This window comes from Ailuropoda melanoleuca, chromosome 7 (assembly GCF_002007445.2).
Source record: "Ailuropoda melanoleuca isolate Jingjing chromosome 7, ASM200744v2, whole genome shotgun sequence".
In the NCBI taxonomy this organism is placed as follows: Eukaryota; Metazoa; Chordata; class Mammalia; order Carnivora; family Ursidae; genus Ailuropoda; species Ailuropoda melanoleuca.
In genome coordinates this window covers 61,289,751-61,309,630 of record NC_048224.1, presented here as the reverse complement: position 1 = coordinate 61,309,630, position 19,880 = coordinate 61,289,751, and the positions used below count along the sequence as shown (strand labels likewise).

Here is a 19,880-nt window from a genome sequence, read left to right as displayed (position 1 = left end):
CTCCTCCGCTATGAGCCTGCTTCTTCCTCTCCCACTCCCCCTGCTTGTGTTCCCTCTCTCGCTGGCTGTCTCTATCTCTGTCAAATAAATAAATAAAATTAAAAATAAATAAATAAAGAAAGAAAGAAAGAAAGAAAGAAAGAAAAGGTAAATACTAGTATTTTTGAGTTCCAGCCTCTGCTTTCTCCCCTCTTATATAGTATACCATCCTTAGCAAGCTCATCTGCATACCTAAAGGCTTAAATTATCACGTGCCATGTCGAGTAGGGTCTTTATTTCTATTTATTTATTTTTGTGGGAAGAAGCATGTTATGTTTTGGTTAATACTTAGTTTATTGGATCTAGCACATTAGACATTAACAGTCTATTTCATAGTTTTGGAACTCATTCCTGAATGCTCTTTCTACTTTGATAGTATTGGCTTAAGCATTTAGACCCTTTTCAGACTTGATTATTGTGTGTGACCATGGGTGTTCATTATTTCTTTCTGTTTATGTTACACTTTCCCTTTTCCTACACTATGCAAATACTACTTTAAAAACTTAATAGAAAACAAACCTATATTTATTGATACTCTTCTACTTACTAAATCATTAAAAGAATAGAGATGGTATATTCAACCTTCTTTTATATTACGGTTGTTTTTAAAACTATTAACTCTCTTCTTTTGGGTGTTCATTCTGTCAACACATTGATTTGAGAACCCTTTATAATGAGCACTGGGGAATTGTTGATGAAGAAGGTATTTCTGTCCTCCTGGAATTTACATTTATCGTTATTGATTTATAGCCTTTTACAGACTCAAGTTACTCTAATTAATTACAAAATTTCCTGTTGATAATCAAGTGGCCCCAGTTTGGCCGGTGGGAGCCCTGTAGGTACATCAGCTTCCTTACCCTTCAGCTTTGCCATTGCCCTTAGATATTGGAAATTATCCCTGCTTTCTCTGACAACTGGTTATTTCAGATAACCTGGTTTTTTGCTTTTGTTTTTCTTCAACCTACCCCAGATCTGAAATCAGCATTCTCTAAGGAGCCCTATTTCTTATCTTACTACTAGGGAGTCATCTGAGGATTGGCAGTCAGCTGTGGTGGTGTCCTTGGAGTGGCCCCGCTGGGGAAGGGTGATGTCTTTCTGAGGTCATGAGTTCACACTGATTCTTTAGCTTAATCATGTAACTTTATTCTAATATTCATGCAGTGAGTTTTCATTGACCCTTTACACACTGATGTTCAGTCAGATCTCTGCTGACTTAACAACCTGTGTATCTGTTTCTTCATTCAGAAAATATTTGAGGGTCCAAGATTTTTGAGGTGCTGTGTAGTGAGCTGGTTAGCTCTGTTTGGATGTTTCAAACTTAACTTACCCCGTTCCTACTAAATCTGCCTTTTCTTCTGACTTTTTACCCATTCACACTTGGGATAAAAAAGAGGTCTAAACCTTTTCCACCTTCACATTCCATCAATAATAATTTCTTTTGGCTTTATCTTCTGCATATCTTTTTTATCCTGACTCTTTCTCTTCTTCACACATATTCGTTCGAGCTGTTACTTTAAATCCTATTTTCTAACCCTTTGTGACCAAGCATATTAATATTTGTCACTCCCTCTATTACTCTAATCTTTTGGTCCCTTTAGGACCTTCCAATTCATTGGTTTTCCTCACCCTCTTATATCCTTAAACCCCAGAGTTAGTCACTCTAATCATTTCTATAAGTGTATTCTTTACTCCCTTTTCTCAAGTCATCGTATTTTGTTGGCAAGACTATAGGCCTGGCATTTCCTGACTACTTCATCTTTGTGCCCGCAACACTTAGTTTAACTGGAAGAAAAATTTAATGGAGAACAGGCTCATTTTAAAGTCATGAGCACGAACCATGAGTGGGCCTATATTGTTTGTATTTTACCTTTTCTCCCACTCTTCCATTCCATACTCCCCCCACACACACACACACACATACACCTTCCCAAACTTCCCACTCTGTGGCCTCACCCCCCGCTGAAGACCCTGCTTTCTACATGGCTGAGAACTTCCCACTAATCCTACTCTTGGTCTTGCCTGCCTATGTGCTCTGCCTCTGTTCCTTAGATGAACTCTCCATGCTTATGGGGAAGCCCTGCTTATATACCAGGTCCCTTCACCACCTGCAGCGCAGCTCCAGCATTTCTTGTTTCTCTAACACCACCCATTTTCCACACTACTAAATCTTGCCATCAGTGTACACACTTGCTGTTACTTCTTAAAATCTCTCTTGCCCCCGTACTCCTTCAGGCACAACCCCGTTTCTTTGTTTCTTTGTAGCAAAACTCCTTGAAAGTGTTGTCTCTTTCTCTGTCTCCCATCTCAGCTCCTGTTTTGCCTACACATGCTTCTGTCCACACTACGGCTCTGAAACTACCCCTGTTGTGGTCCCCAGCCTCCCCCTGATGGGGATGTCTCAGTCCTCCTGTGACTTGGCTGTCAGCAGCACATGACTCCTCATCAGAGCTTTCATTCGTTTGACTCGCAGGGTACCTGGTGCTCTGGGTTTTCCCCTTACCTGGCTGGTGCCTTGCCTCATCCTCTTTCGCTTTTTCCTCCTCTTTAACTTAATGGTGGAAGCCACCCAGCACGGAGGAGGTTCTGTCCTCCCTTGAAGATCTCTTTAGTTTCATGCCTTCGGTTCAGATTTATACGCCAAAGACTTCCAAATTTAAATCCTGGCCTGGACCTGCTCGATGTGCTGATCTGATCTGTCTGACTAGCTGCTCTGTATTTCACGTCTCCATGTCTCCAAATGAACTTCTGAACTTCCCTTCCCCAGCCGTTTCCATCTCAGGTGGCAGCATCCCTGACCTTCCACATCCTCAGGTCAGAAAACCAGGATTGTTTTCTTCTTTCTCTCACACTGCATGCTGTTCTGTCAGAAAACATACCCAGACTGGAGTTGCCGTCACTGAGTTAAAGGATTGGCTTGCCACAGCTCTGCTCCCGCCCTTGTCTTTTAGCAGCCAGTGATGCTTCTGGGAAGACGCCAGGTCTCGTCCCCTCTCTGCCCATGGCCCTTTAATAGTTCCACTTTTTTTATTCTTTTTTTTTTTTTTTTAAAGATTTTATTTATTTAACAGAGATAGAGACAGCCAGCGAGAGAGGGTACACAAGCAGGGGGAGTGGGAGAGGAAGAAGCAGGCTCATAGCAGAAGAGCCTGATGTGGGGCTCGATCCCACAACGCCGGGATCACGCCCTGAGCCGAAGGCAGTCGCTTAACCGCTGTGCCACCCAGGCGCCCCAATAGTTCCACTTTTTTCTTATATTAAGAGCCCCAGTCCTTAAAATGGCCTCAAGTTTCTATATGTTCTGGTGTTTTTTCACGTTTTTCATGCCGTCTCCTCCTCCGTGTCTCCACCTCCTCCTCCGTGTCTCCACCTCTCCCTGGTGTATTTACTGGTGCTCCTGGGAATGCTTTTCCCTGAACATCCACGTGGCTCATTCTGAGCCTCCTTGAGGTCTCTGTTCAGTGAGACCTGCCATATTGAATACTGTAGCCTCCCTTCCCTACATACGCCCCCTTCCCCGCAACACTGCTTTCTCCGCTTACCCTTGTCTTTTCCTCCGTAGGCTCTGTTACCTTCAGCACAACTATACCTGCAGTCTTTTTGTTCTTTGTATTCTAGGGACCCAGAACAGTACCCGATAGTAGGTATTTTATAAACATTAATTGCTGTTGAATTATATTTTAACCTTATTGAGGAATAATTGAAAAATATGAGCATATATAATTAAAATGTACAGTGTGATGATTTTATGTAAATATACATTGTTAATGATTAACAAGATCAAGATGGTAACACATCCATCACCTTACATGGTTAACTCTTTGTGTGGGTGTGTGTGCTGACAGTTGTTAAGAATCTGCTCCCAGCAGCATCTGCTCTCAGCAAACGACATGGCTGTCTGTGTACACCACTGTATTATTACTGTAGTCACCATGTTGTATGCTGCTCTGCAGAACTTACTCGTCTTATAACTGAGGGTTTGTATCCTTTGACCTTCATCTTCCCATTTCCCTTTCCCCCAGCCCTGGCAACCACCATTCTATTGTTTCTATGAAATGGGCTTTTTTCTTTTTTTCTCTAAGATTCCAAATATAAGTCATACCTTACAGTATTTGTCTTTCTCTGTTGGCTTATTTGCTTTTGAATTCTTAACCTATTTAGACTTATGTGTTACCATTTTAGTATTAATAAGTCCCTTTGCCCACATGATAAACAGTGCTCACCAGTGAGAAACTGCTCATTTATTGGTTATACTCCACAATTTTATAAATAGGGAGGCTGTTGTTGAGGGAGGTTAATGACTTTGTTTCAAGAGCTTTTAGGACACAGAACTGGGATTTGAGCCTTGGTCTCACCCAACCCAGAGTACATGTTCCCTGTGATGTGATCACCCCTCAAGGGAGGTCCTTTGAGCCCTAGTCTCTTCCTGTCACCTGGCTGCTTTTTTGGCAGTCGTGAGGCTTATATGAGGATGGATGGATGTCAAGTTTTACATGTGTATTAATGAGCTGCTTAAGGCCCCTCACTGCCCTTAGATTCACATCAGGTATGTTCTCAGATGGTGAGCAATGAGGTCTTGCTTCCGCCCATGCTCCTTGCCTCAGCTCTCAGGCACTCCCTATGTCTTGCACCCACATGAGCCATGTTAGGTGACTAATTTTTCCTTAGTTCTGACATTAATCTTGATTTTTGTGTGTATAATTGCAAATTGCTTCTAGACATTTCCAGGAATTTCTTCACATATGTCATTTAGTGCATCTGAAATAAACCATTATCTTTTTTTTTTTTTTTTTAAGATTTTATTTGACAGAGAACACAAGCAGGGGAAGCGGGAGAGGGAGAAGCAGGGAGTCTGATGCGGGGTTCGATCCCAGGACCCTGAGACCATGACCTGAGCCGAAGGCTTAACGACTGAGCACTCAGGCGCCCCACAAATCATTTTCTTAAAACCAGTTTCTTTTCATGAATTCCAAGTAGAATCTGTTTTTAGAATTGACAGTTTTGACTTAGAATCTTTTATTCATCCCTTTATCTTAACTCTTCCTTCAATTAGTCATAAATTTCTATTAATTTTTTCTTTACCAGATAATCCCCCATTTATCTTTCTTTCTATTTCAATTAACAGCTTAGTATAGAGCTTTATTACCTCATGGCAGTGTTATTGCAGTGAACTCCTAAGTGGTGCCTGCCTCCTTCTGGAAGCAGTTTTGTTGATGGTATAAGGTGAGGCTCTAATCCGAACCCCAGTTCCTTTCATGAAAAACTTGATATTTTTAAAAAATTTTTTTTTAAAGATTATTTTTTTCTTGATTTATGTGACAGAGAGACAGCCAGCGAGAGAGGGAACACACCAGGGGAGTGGGAGAGGAAGAAGCAGGCTCCCAGCGGAGGAGCCCGATGTGGGGCTCGATCCCGGAATGCCGGGGTCGTGCCCTGAGCTGAAGGCAGACGCTTAACGACTGCACTACCCAGGCACCCCCAAAAACTTGATATTTTTGAAATGTGATTGACCAAGCCTTCCCTTTTCTGCTGTCTGTGCTAGGACAGCACTTCTGTTTTGTTGGGGTGTCTCTCTTCTTCTGTTGCATTGTTTTAATCCTAGGATTTTTTTTTTTTGAGAGGCTTTGAAACAGCAGATAGCAGATTTACAGGAAGATTTGAAAAGAAAGGAAGCAAAATGGTCAAGTACACATGGCCGTCTTAGAAGCCAGATAGAAATGTTGGTCAGAGAGAACACAGACCTCAGGGAAGAAATAAAAGTGATGGAAAGATTCCGACTAGACGCCTGGAAGAAAGCAGAAGCTACTGAGAGCAGCATCAGGACGGGTCCCTGTGTGACTGCCACAAAAAAAGATGGGTCCTTGGTAGGTTTGGAGCCGGTTTCGTCAAGTCAGGGAGATGTTAAATATCTGAGCACTCAAATTTATAGAGCCAAAAAGTAGAGGGTGGTTGCCAGGGCTGGGGGTAGGGGATGGGAATAGGGGGGTTGCTGTTTAATGGGGACAGAGTTTCAGTTTTGCAAGAGGAAGAGAGTGCTGGAGATTGATGAATGTGAGGGCTGCACTGTACTGAACTGTACGCTTAACAGTGGTTATGATGGTGAATTGAATGTATTTTTTACCACAATTGAAAAATTCTTTTGGGGATTGCTATGCAGACAGTTTTCAGATTCATTTTTAGAATTCTTTTAAAAGAATTATAGCACAATAGGCAGATAATCTTAGTTAAAACAGGCCAAGTGAAGTTTTTTTTTTTTTTTTTGCAGTGAGTCACATGCATATAATCCTTTCAAATCAAATAATTGGTCTTTCATTCATCTCTATTCACAATTATGATGTGCCAGACACTGATTTTGGGCACTGGGAATAAAGCAATTAACAAAATAGGTAAACTTCCTTGCCCTCTTGGAATTTATATTCTAGTGGTGGGAGGTCTATACATAAGATAAATAATAAAATATATGGTGTGTCACATAGTGACAAGAACCAAGGAGAAAAAGGGGGAAAGGGGGATGATAACTGTTGTGGGGGGGGGGTATTGCTGTTTTATACAGGATGGCCAAAGAAAGCCTTACTGAGAAAGTAACATTTGAATAATGGCCCGCATTGTTAAATATATAAACTTAAATATATAATTATTATATATTAAATGTAAATATAATAAAGGGGTGCAAATAAGCCTGGGTGCGAACAGAGCCCGCAGAGGAGCCTGAGGCCCGGAGGCTCTCTGCCTGGTGGGCCTGAGTGTGAGCATGGCCTAAGGCTGGTGGAGCTAGAGCAGAGTTAAGTGGGGAGAATGGTAGGGGATGCAATCAGAGATGGCACAGAGGGAGCTGGGTGCAGAGTTCATTAGGCAGGCCTTAATCCGTTCCTGTAAGCCCTTGGGTGTTTCCTCTGAGAAACTGGTGGTTTCTTGGAGGGCTGTGATTGGAGTTGACTTAATCGTTTGTTTTACTAAACTTACTCTGTCTGCTATCGACTGTAGACTGAAAAGGGAGCGGAGGGGTATAGACAGAATTGGGAAAACCAGTTAGGAGACCGTTGGAGTAATTCACACCAGAGAGAACAGCAGTTTAAGACTGGGGGAGCAGCAGTGGAGGGCTGAGAAATGGACAGGATTTATTGATGAGCTGGATATGAGGTGTGACAGCAAGGAAGGAGTCAAGAATAGTTTCCAAGTTTAGTGTAGTGTTTTGGCATAATAGAGTTTCCGTTTATTGTGAGACACAACAAGAAGAGAGCATGTATTTCTTGGGGGTATGGATATTAGAATCTAGGATCTCAGGTTTGGACAGGGTTAGTTTGAAATGCCTGTGGAGAAGTAGAAGTTTGGAGGAGAACTTTGAAAAGGTGGAGTTGTTAACTGGGCAGTTACGCACATATCAGGAGAAGGTTAGGTTGGAGCTAGAAGTTTGGGGGTCATCAGAATCTTTGGGCTAGCAGAGATCACCAACACTGAAAGTATGGGTAGTGAAGAGATCCATACACTGAGCCGGAATATGAGAAGATGGGGGATAAGGAGAATGGTTAACCAGAGGATAGAGTAAAGGAGGCCAGTGTGGTGTCCTGAGAGTCAAGAAAAGAAAGGACTTCTTGGAGAAGAGAGTGGCCGGCGGTGTCAAAGGCTGCTGCTAAATTAGATGAGGGCTGAGAATTAGTCATTAGATTTACCAGGTAGGGATGTGTTGAAGATAAAAACCTGACTGGATAAAAGAGAATGAGGAGAAGTGTTAGAGTCCAAGAACCTTGTGGAGAGATTTTGCAGTAAATGTAAAGAAATGGGTGGTGGCTGTAAGGAAAGGTTTTTTGTTTTTTGTTTTTTAATGGGAAAATTAACAAGTGTTTGTGTATTGGTAGGATTGATTCAGTGAAGAGGAAAATACTGATGCAGGAGAAGGTGGGAGAATTGTTGAAACAATGTTCATAAATGAGAGGAGAGGGGATTTAGGAAATGAAGGGTGGGGTTGGACTTGTCTAGGAGCACAGACAGCATGTGCCTGGTAGCAGAGTGTTGAAGGTGTGGACCGTGGGCTCAAATGTGTGGTGCCTGCTGGTGGGAAGTTCCCTCCTAATGCCTTCACATTGTCAGTGAAGTAGGAAGCTTGGTCATCAGCTGAGAGTGAGAATGGAGAAATGTAGGAGGTTTGAGGAGATGGGAGAAAGTATAACATAATCGTCGAAGGGAGTGGAAAGCAAAGGGATTGGGGAAGTGTAGTCTGATTCCTGGGCTGCTTTGGGGGCCAGTGTAGGCTAGAGAGCATACATATCAAGTGAGAATTGTTTGTATTATTTTCTTGTTCAACTTTTTGGTTGTAGGTTGGTGGAGAGTTATATTTTAGAAGAGGTGTGTTTGTCCAGGTGAATACCACAAAGTGAGTGAGGGGCGTGGAAGTCAACAGTATATGCAGCCAGAGTGACAGCAGTGAACCATGGTTTAAGCTGCATAAGAAGGGCATAAGGCTATATGGTTTTAAGGGACATAGAAAATCTGTATGGATCAGTGAATTGTAGGACCCTGGAGGCTGTACCCATTGGTGGAGTTAGGGTGTTAAAGGAATGAGCCGGAAGGATAGGATATGGCAGTCAGAAGAAAGAGGAATTCTCACCTCTTCCCCAAACATTTTATTAAAACAGCTTCACCAAACAGAGAAATTTGAAAGAATAGTATGATGAACACTGGAATAGTCACCTAGATACGACCGCTGTTAACATTTTACCACTTGTGTATATGTATTTTGCTGGACCATTTGAAGCTAATTGCAGGAATCATGCCATCTTACCCCTAAATACTTTAGCATTTTATTAAATGGCATTGGCTCTTTGAACAGACAGGGCTAAGTATTTTGTAGAATGCCCCACATTCTGGCTTTGAGGGCTTCGAAATTGAGATCTTTGCAGTTATTGATAATTGCAGATATTGATAATGCCTAGTTCTAGAGTTTGCCCATTGGCATGCGTGACTGAGGTAGGATGGAGTAGGTCAGGAAACAGAAGCTAAGGCAGTGGCGTTACCTTCTGGCAAGGGGGGTACATGGTGGATGAGTCTTGGACATGAGATGCAGAGCTGGAGCAGGGGTGGTTAGGGAGGAGAGAGATTTGTTGGAAGTGGTGACAGGGAGCAAGGAAGACCTCTACCCTACCCCTAAACCTAGGGGTGTGGATTCTGAGGGTGGGAAACTTCTGTCCCTGGAAGGGGGCTGTGATGAGCCATCCGCTCAGTGGGGAGTTCATTCCTAAATAATAGCTTGTTCCCTCTGAACTGTAGTGATAAATGAAAACAACATAAATGAACAAAGTTAAACCATTTTCATTGCAAGCTGAGTTTTAGCTTCATTCATTGTACTGTGTAGACTAACACTAATTATATATTCAAAATTATCTCATACTATAGAATTCATCGTTTCGATTACAAAAGAGTCAAATTTCTTCAGGAACCCAGGTAGAAAAATACAAGAAAAATCATTTGCTGACACAAGGTAAGAAGTTGCATGATCTTTCTATAAAATACTTAAGGAATTTAAAGAATAGAGAATTTACACCCAATTTAAGAAATAAAACATTGTAAATATCATTGAAGCCCCTGTGTATTCTACTCCCCTACTTATTTCCTCTGACAATATTCCTTTGCTTGTTTTTCATTCTTTTACTGCATTGTGTCCATAAATCAATATATTGTTTCTGTGTATTCCTCTACAATGTTTTTTCTCAATATTTTAATACATTAATACATATAAATGCTATTGATTTTAATAGCTAACAGATTCCATGTATATTTGTTACAGTTGAGTTTTCCTGTTGATGGACTTCATGTTTTCCCCCAGTTTGTCAGTAGGATGAATAGGGCTGCAGAACATATCTGTCCTGTGAGTTTCTCTACAACACATATCAAGGGTAGGATGCTGGGTCATCCCAGGCTTGATGTAGGAGGTTTTCCCTTTGTTCTGCAAAGTTGTTTTGCCATTTTTTTTACCATCAGCAGGATATGCTTTTGTGCTTACCCTTGACCTGGTCCGACTGAAATTGTGGCTAGTCAGATGGGTGTGAAATGGTGGGTTAGTGTAATTTTAATATGCATTTCCCTGATTATTGGTCAGGTCATGTGAGCATCTTTTTGTATATTTAGTGGGCATTTGGGTTTTCTCTTTTGTGAATTGACTGTTCATTTCTCTTGCCTGTTTAAAACTTTTTGGGGGTGAGGTTTCTCCTTATTGAAGTTATTCTTCGTACTAATCCTTTCTCAGTTTCAAACACTGCCAATATTTTCTCCCAGTTCTGGGATTAGCTTTTCGGTTTGTGTTTTTTATGTGTTTTTCCTTTTTTTTTTTTAAGATTTATTTATTTATTTTAGAGAGAGTGCACAAGGGGGGAGGGGCAGAAGGAGAGAGAGAGGAGAAACAGACTCCCCGCTGAGCAGGGAGCCCCATGTGGGGCTCCATCTCAAGACTCTGAGATGAAGACCTGAGCAGAAAGCGAGAGTTGGAGGCTCAGCTGACTGAGCCACCTAGGGGCTCATTCATTATTGAATTTATCGATCTTTTTTCATGACTTTAAGAAATCTTTCTCAATCCTTAGGTTACAAATATACTATCTTCTCTTATGAACTTTTGTTTTCACAACTGGGTCTTTACCTGGAATTTTTAGAAATTATTTTCATGAATTAAATTTAGAAAAGTGGATATAAATGCAGTTTGACAATTATAAAGGACATACTTAGATAACTACCAGCTAGATAAAGAAGTAAAGTAGCAGCACCCCAGGGCTGTCCCCTCTGTGATCATATTACGTTGCTTCTCTTTGTAGTTTTTACTCTCATAGGTGCAGCCCTAAAAAGAGCTTTGTTTTTGAACTTTCTGAATAGTTCTACTGTATGTATTCCATTGTCTTCTTTTACTGTACATTGTTTTTGAGAGCCATGTTGATCTGTGAACTCTAGTTCACTAATTTTCAAAAACTGCAAGGCAGTTTGAATGTTTATGAATATATTGAACAGTGATGCTATGAACGTTCTTAAACATTTCTGGTATACAAATTCACTTCTCTAAGGCACATACCGGAATTACTGGGTAATCACTTAGAATATCTTTAACAGTGATAGATTTTGCCAAAACATTTTCCAAAATGATTTTACTCTCTAACCAGTAATGTAATGTCAGCGCATGCATTGTTCCACACCTTGTTGATACTCAGTATTGTCGGACTTAATTTTTTGCCAGTCTGGTAGGGATGCAACACTATCTCATTATAGTTTTGCTATGGTTGAATATCTTTGCCTATGTTTATTAGCTGTTTAGATTCCCTCTTTTGAGAAAAATTGATCAGGTCTTTTACTCATTCTGTGCTGTTGTTTTTTTCTTTATTGGCTTATGGGAGCATTTCTCCTTCATAGTCTTTTAATAGTTACACATTGCAAATATCTTCCTACAGTCTGTGGCCTGCCTTTTACTTTTTTATCTTTTGATGAACCAAAACTCTTTATCTTTTTTATTGAAATATATTTGATATATAGCATTGTGTAAATTTAAGGTATGTGATATTTTGATTTGATATATTTATATATTATGATTGCCAATGTAGTGATAATTAGCACCTCTAATTGTATCACATAGTTATATCTTTTTAGTGATTGGAGAATTTAAGATCTAATTTCTTAGCAAATTTGTTGATTGTAATATAGTATCATCTATATTCACTATACTTGTGCATCAGCTCTCTAGGTCTTATTTACTACTTGTTGCAAGTTTCTACCCTTAAACAATATCTCCCCTTATCCCCCAAACTCCCACCTTCTGGTATCCACTACTTCACTCTCTTTTTACAAGTTTGGCTTCTCTAGATTCCACATAAAAGTGATATCATACAATATTTGCCTTTCTCTGACTTACCTCACTTAGCATAATGTCCTCAAGGTCCATCCATGTTATTGCAAATTACATCCTTCTTTCCCATGGCAAAATAATATTCCGTTGTGTGTATATATATCACATGTTCTTTATCCATTCATACGCTGATGGACACTTATGTTGTTTCCGTATCTTGGCTATTATGAGTAATGCTGCAATAAACATGGGCTTCGATATCCCTGTTTTCATTTCTTTTGGGTGTGTACTCAGAAGTGGCATTGCTGGGTCATATGGTAGATCTATTTTTAATTTTTGAGGAACCCCCATATTGTTTTCTATAGCGGATGAACCAGTTTAACATGCCCACCAACAGTGTGCAAGAATTTCTTTTTCTCCGCATCCTTGCCTATACTTATCTCATGTTTTCTTGATGATAGCCTTTCTGGCAGGTGCGAAGTAATATCTTGTGGTTTTGATTTGCATTTCCTGGATGATTAGTGATGTTGAGCATCTTTTCATGTACTGTTGGCCATTTTGAATGTGCTCTTTGGAAAAATGTCTATTGAGTTCCTTTGCCCATTTTTCAATCATATTTTTTTGTTACTGAGTTATAAGAGTTCTTTCCGTATTTTGGATATTAATTCCTTATCTGATATATGGTCTACAAAAGTTTTCCCATTCTGTAGGTTTCCTTTTCATTTTGTTGATTCTTTTGCAGTACAGAAGCTTTTGATTTTTGATTTGTTGATTTTTGCTTTTGTTGCTTGTGCTTTTGGTATCAAGAAATTATTGCCAAGACTAGTGTCAAGGAGCTCTTTCCCTTGTTTTCTTCTAGAATTTTTATGGTATCAGATTTTATGTTTAAGTCTTTATTAGTCCATTTCAAATTAATTTTTGTGAGTGGTCTAAAATAGAGATCCAATTTCATTTTTCTGCATGTGTTCAGTTTTCACAACATCATTTATTGAAGAGACTATCCTTGTTGAATGTTCTTGGCTCCTTTGTTGAATATTAATTGATTGTGCATGTGAGGATTTAATTCTGGGCTTTCTTTTCTGTTCCATGGGTCTATGCCAGTACTATTTTATGCTACTATCATACTGTTTTAATTACTGTAGTTTTACAGTATAGTTTGAAATCAGGGATTGTGCGGGGTGCCTGGGTGGCTCAGTCGTTAAGCGTCTGCCTTTGGCTCAGGGTGTGATCCCGGAGTCCTGAGGTTGAGCCCCGCATCAGGCTCCTCTGCTGGAAGCCTGCTTCTCCCTCTTACACTCCCCCTGCTTGTGTTCCCTCTCTCGCTGGCTGTCTCTCTCTCTGTCAAATAAATAAATAAAATCTTAAAAAAAAAAAAGAAATCAGGGATTGTGATGCCTCCAGCTTTGTTCTTTTTTCTCAGGATTGCTTTGGCTATTTGGGGTCTTTTGTTGTTCCATACAAATTTTAGGATTCTTTGTTCTAGTTGTGTGAAAACTGTCATTGTATTTTGATGGGGATTGCACTAAATCTGTGTGGATATTTTAATTCTTCCCATGAGCACAGTGTATATTTCCATGTGTTTGTGTCATTTTTAGTTTCTTTTTTCAGTGTCTTACAGTTTTCAGAGTATAGGTCTTTCACCTCCTTGGTTAAATTTATTCGTAGATATTTCATTCTTGTTGATGTAATTGTAAATGGGATTGTTTTCTTAATTTCTCTTTCTGATAGTTTGTTATTAGTATATAGAAACTCAGCTGTTTTGTTTTGTTTTGTTTTGTTTTTTTAGAGAGAAAATGAGCACGAGTGAGGGCATGACGAACGGTAGGGGGAGTGGGAGAGAGAGTCTTAAGCANCCTTGGTTAAATTTATTCGTAGATATTTCATTCTTGTTGATGTAATTGTAAATGGGATTGTTTTCTTAATTTCTCTTTCTGATAGTTTGTTATTAGTATATAGAAACTCAGCTGTTTTGTTTTGTTTTGTTTTTTTAGAGAGAAAATGAGCACGAGTGAGGGCATGACGAATGGTAGGGGGAGTGGGAGAGAGAGTCTTAAGCAGACTCCGCGCTCAGTGCCGAGCCCAGTTCCGGGGCATGATCTCACAACCCTGGGATCATGACTTGAGCTGAAATCAACAGTCAGACACTTAACCAACTGAGCCACCCAGGTGCCCTGCAACTTGTTCCTTTATGATAATTTTCTATCCTATGAGTTTACTGACTTCATTTATTAGTTCTAATAGATTTTTTTGGTTGAGTCTTTAGGATTGTCTATATTTAGTATCATGTCATTTGCAAATAGTGACACTTTTGCTTCTTCCTATCCAATTTGGGTGCCTTTTATTTCCGTTTCTTGCCTAATGGCTGTGGCTAGAACTTCCAATTTTATGTTGAATAAAAATGGCAAGAGTAGGCATCTTTGCCTTGTTTTGGTCTCAGAGGAAAAGCTTTCAGCTTTTTATTATTGAGTGATAGTTATTTTAATGTTCTTTTCCTTTAACCTTTATACTATAGTTAAGTGTTTAATACAGCATCCTGTTGTAGAATTGGAGTTTCCTATATTTGATTATAAATTTTTCATCTTTACCATTGTAAAGATGTAAACATTTTTCATCTTTACCATTTGTGCCTTTGTATGTTTTCATGTTGCTGATGAGCACCTTTTTGTTTCAACATTTCTTTCAAGGCAGGTGATTAAACTCCCTCTGCTTTTGTTTATTTGAGAAAGCCTTTATTTCTTCTTCATATCTGAAGGATTACTGGATAAAGTATTCTTGGCTGACAATTTTTATGTTTTATCACTTTGAATATGACATTCCACTGTCTCGTGGTCTATAGAGTTTCTGCTGAGCAATCCACTGGTAGTCCTATGAGGTTTTTTGGCTTTTTGTTTGTTTGTTTTTCTTTTTGTAGGGTTTTTTTTTTTTTTCTGGCTTCCCTTAAGATCCTTGTTTTTTCCCGGAAGATTTTATTTATTTATTAGAGAGAGAGGGTGAGTGTGCATGAGCGGGGGGAGGGGCAAAAGGAGAGGGAGAAGCAGACTCCCCTCTGAGCGGGGAGCCCACAACCCTGGGATCATGACCTGAGCCAAAGACAGATGCTTAACTGACTGAGCCACCCAGGCACCCCGTTAAGATTCTTTTTGATTAATTTCTGAGTTTCATTCTAACACGTCTTAGAGAAGATCTTCTCACAAGGAGATAATAGGGTGTCCTATTAGTTTCATGGACTTGTTTGTTCAAGTCCTTCCCCAGGTTTGGGAGTTTCTCAGCTGTGATTTCTTTAAAGATTTTTATTTATTTTTTTGAGAGAGAATGAGAGCAAGAGAGAGCACAAGCAGGGGGTAGGGGGTAGGGTCAGAGGGAGAGGGAGAAGCAGGCTCCCTGCTGAGGAGGCTCCCTGCTTTTGCTGAGCAGGGAGCCTGATGCAGGACTCGATCCCAGGACCCTGGGATCATGACCCGAGCCAAAGGAAGATGCGTTGCCGAATGAGCCACCCAGGCGCCCTCAGCTATGATTTCTTTTCTTTCTTTCTTTTTTTTTTTTTTTTTAAGATTTTTATGTATTTGACAGAGAGACAACCAGTGAGAGAGGGAGCAGAGCAGGGAGCCCCATGCGGGGCTCGATCCCAGGATGCTGGGATCACGCCCTGGGCCAAAGGCTTAACGACTGAGCCACCCAGGCGCCCCGAAGCTATGATTTATTTAAATAAACTCTCTGCTCCCTTCCCCTTCTCTTCTTCTGGAACCCCAGTTCTTCAAGTATTTGTCTTTCTGATGGAATCTCATAGCTTTTGTTGGCTTTCTTCACTCTTTTTAAATCTTAGTTCCTGCTCCTCTTCTAACTGTATTATTTCTGTATTCGTGTTCTCCAAGTCACATTTTTTTCCTCCATGTGGTCTGCTCTGCTGCAGATGCTCTCTGTTGCATTCTTCATCTCATTCACTGAATTCTTCAGCTCCAGAATTTGGTTCTTTTTTATAATTTTAGTCTCTTATAAAGAATTCCTTTTTATTAATTTATTCCTGATTTCAGGGAATTGTTTTGGGTTGTCTTGTAACTTGTTGAATTTCTTCATAAAAACAATTTGAATTCTTTATCAGTTAGATTGCAGTATGTCATGCCTTTGAGTTTGGTTGCTGGAGAATTATTATTTTCTTTTTGTGATGACATTTTTCCTTGATTTTTTTAATACTGTTTGTAGCTATAGACTTCTGCTGTCACATTTGAAATATCTGATACCTCCTTAATTTTTATGACTTCTTTGGCTTTTTACAATTCACCAGGCTGGCTATTAGAAACCTTTCTTCTGTATTCCAGAAGGTGTACAGTAGCTCAAATTTGTCGTTTCTCCCCTGCCCACCAACTGTGGCCTGTTTTCTGAGCATGCTCCCTGCTTACTGGATCTTGCTGTTTTGGAAGTAGTTGAGAGGACACAAAGGAGCTGGTAGCAGAGTTGGAGGAGTTGTGGGTTTAGCACTTGTGCTTTGAGGGTGCCCTTGGGCTGAGGGAAGATGAGTGGGGTACTACCAGTCTTGTGGGTGGACTTCCTATTGAAGTGCTGAAGCAGACGGCAGAAAGCACGTTCCTTTCATGCCCTTTGATATTCTAGTATGCTTCCTTCCCTTTCTCTTTCCTTCCCCAGGTCATGGGGGTCCTTTCTCAGAAATCTGGGTGCTGCTGGAGATAGAGGTTTCTTTAGCCACAACCCACATAACTGGGCTAGCTGGGTAGTCACTCATTGCTTTTTGCTTTCTACCTCTTCCTTTGGGGAGGTTGTTACTGCCACTGCCAAACAACTTAGCTGTGCAGTGTCGCCCTGGGGAGGGGAACAGCTCTGGCAAGTTCTTCCCTCAGTGTCTAAACTCATCTCTGTCCTGTTCCAGTAGCATGCTGGAAGCTCCCTTCAGGCAGACTAGACTTCTGCATATTCTCCCTTGCCTGTGGGTATCTGCCAAGGTTTGTGGCTCTCTGGGCTTCTTTTCCATTCGTGGTGAGTGGGGGTGAGGCAGGTTCACTGACTCCCTTAGATCTACATCCCTTACTGAGGTCTTATTTTTAGATACACAGATGGGCAAGAATCCTCCTGGATCCCTTGGTGTAAGGTGCTGAGGCACTTTTTTATTCAGTTATGGTTGTCTAATTACTTGTTTAAAAAGGGGAGGAAAAAAGGAATGACTTATGTTGCCATGATGCTTGATGGTACCCTTAAAGTTCCCCCAAATTCCCCAAATTCTTACTTACTGTTGAATTTCAGTTTTTTCCCTTTATGGGTAGTGCCTCTTAAATCTTTCCTATCTTGAAGTCATAAACATATCCTCCTGTATGTTATAAACATATCCTCCTATATGCTATTCCTGCACTGTTTATTAAAAAATTTAATCTTTCCTAACTTTTATATTATATGTAGTTTTATAAGATATGTTTATACAGTGCTCACAATGGTAAACACAAACTTAGGAGTCAGAGCTCCATGCTGCTTACTTTTCCTGGACCTCCCAGTGGGTGTCTGCTTAGAGGCTTCAAGTTATTGCTCATGAACAGCTTGAGAGAATTAAGCTTGATGGGATTGAATCCTGGTTTTGCTTCATTAGTTGACAACTTTGGCATGCTATTTAACCTTAGCCTTGGTTTCCTCACCTTTAAAATGGGGATATTAGTGTCTTCTATGGATGGTGGTTATAAGGTTTGGAAGTGAGGTAACACAGAGCTTACTTTGCACCTGGGAGGTAGAGGCAGTTTTTCATTTCTCACATGAGAACAGAGCACTCCTTTCATCCCCAGAACCTGTCTCCTCTCCACCTAATTGCCCAGCCCAAAACACACCACCAGGGATTTCTAAACTAATCCTCCTGATGTTGATACATTCTGAATCGATTAAGTAGGTTGAACCATATGAAATTGCTGCTACTTGGCTCTTGGGACCTATCAGACCTATCAGTGATTTAACACAGTGCAGTTAAAACATTACATCTCACTGGGTGCCACACAAGCCTTCTCAGATACCTGCCAACCTCCTGAATGGACTCCGCTTTTATTTTTCTTCTCTAGGTGTTCTCCGTGTAGCTAGCATCCAGCAACACATGCTTGAAAACTTTCAAAATCAGGAGTGTTCATAATATGACCCATTGGCATATAGGAAGAAAATATTAGAACTTCAATATAGTTTTTAACATTCACCTTAATTTGTTATGTGTGTGTGTATGCTTATTTTATAATAATGTACTGCTGATACAGTATATGATTGGTGTGGTGTTCATAATCTAAAAAGTTTAGACCACAGCAGTTAGGTCTAAATTTTAATGAAATACCCAGTTATTTTGTTAAGCAAAATTCTATTTGTATTCTTGGATGCCTCTATAATATCTACCCCACACCTAAGCCTCTAACTAGAGTCCTTGTGATTATTTCCAAAATACCTTTGGGTTCATCTGTTAGGTTAGTTGAACACCTGTCTCTTCCTCCAGATTGTAAACTCTCAGAAAATAGGTATTGTCCTTGTCTTTCTTGTCACACAGATTTAAGTGCCTATTAAATATTTGAATTTATATAATAAACTCCTACAAATTGGTAAAGTAAAATATTAATTCCTTACTTAATGGGTAAAGGACAGTAGTTCACAAAGGGATATGAACTAAGGAAATGTTTGACCATAATATTAAGTAAATTTAAAACTTTCAATTAAATCTGAAAATTAACTCTTGACAATTATATTCTAACAGGCAATCCATCTCGAAGATCCAAGCCTGTGCCTTCTCGTGATTTAGACAGTTCGGATAAGGGACAAGTAAATCTCTATATTTTTATTTAAGCATAGATTACTCGGGTTTAAAATTGCTTAGTTAACTGATTTAAGTTTCTAAACCATTTATAAAGAAGGTTTTTTAAAAAAGATTTTATTCATTTATTTGAGAGAGAGCACTTGCGTGTGTGTGGAGAGGGGAAGAGGGAGAGGGAGAGATTGAATCTCAAGCCGACTCTGCACTGAGTGGGGAACCTGATGTGGGGCTTGATCTCATAACCCTGAGATCATGACCTGAGCTGAAACCAAGAGTTGGATGCTTAACTGACTGACCCACCCAGGTGCCCCTATAAAGGAGGTTTTTTACTTAACATTGTGGATGTTTTTTATATAACACCAAATGCTAGTCATCAAATCCTATCATAGTGGAATCTGGCATTTGGAAATAAATTTAAGTTTTAGCTGCTTGAAATGTGATTACATGTCCTTTAGGAGAGATGAAAAGAGAGCATCTTGTCCTTACAGACAGCCTCACCCAGGAAGCCCCCTGAACCAGTGGACTTCCCAGATCCTGAGTGTAAAAAGGACGACAAAAAAGAGGAAAAAGAAGAAATTCAGGGAGAAATCAGTCATCCTGATGGAAAGGTTAAAAAAATTTTTTTAAAATAATACTATAAGAAATAAATGTAGGTTAAAATAGAGTTGGAACACTTAGATTCTAAGTTAACATCTTTTAAGACTGTTGAGGTGCTTAAGAACCATAGTTCCTTGGAGTGTGACCTTAGCTTGAACCTTTGGACTCCTCTAAAAATGATTGACACACACATGCATTTAGTTGCCATTTCTAGTTTAGAGGTACAGCAAAAGAAGGAATACACTTCCTTTGTTTAAACTTTGTTCTTCCTCTAAACATAGCTAAAAAGGCTTTGTCATCCTTGGTACTTTTTAAAAGCCTCCATTCAAAGCTTTACCCTTCCTGCAGCCTTTCTGTCCATCTCCAGCTACACAGTTTTATTTTTTGTGCTTAGGAAAGGTTTTGAGCAGGATATTGCCTGGCTAGGTGTTCCAGCTAGAAGAAAGAATGAAAAGGGAAGCGACATAAACAGGGTTTGTTAGCAGGGAGGGGATGAGGTAATTTTTCTTCAGGTTTATAGAAAATTTACTTTTCCAAATACCCTAATTTGATCTATTTTAATTGAAATTACAAGGCCAAAGTTCACTGCTAGTCTTGAGGGAGGGAAGGACAAAAGAACAGCAGTCAAAGGAAGTAGTTACAGACTTTTCCTGTACA

The 19,880-nt window shown here is 39.9% G+C and overlaps 1 protein-coding gene across 6 annotated transcripts in view; it reads left to right on the top strand.

The window, feature by feature from the left end:
* Positions 1-19,880, top strand: part of CENPJ (centromere protein J) — a 52,810-nt gene that overhangs the window by 24,903 nt on the left and 8,027 nt on the right. For 4 of the 6 annotated variants that reach the window (XM_011232891.3, XM_034664930.1, XM_034664931.1 and 1 more), the window contains 4 exons: positions 5,658-5,900; positions 9,427-9,511; positions 18,570-18,634; positions 19,115-19,234. In XM_011232891.3, coding sequence (XP_011231193.2) covers positions 5,658-5,900; positions 9,427-9,511; positions 18,570-18,634; positions 19,115-19,234 — 513 coding nt within the window. Of the gene's footprint in view, positions 1-5,657; positions 5,901-6,301; positions 6,423-9,426; positions 9,512-18,569; positions 18,635-19,114; positions 19,235-19,880 lie in introns of those variants that run through there. The other 2 variants (XR_004626660.1, XM_034664934.1) reach the window with 2 other exon arrangements.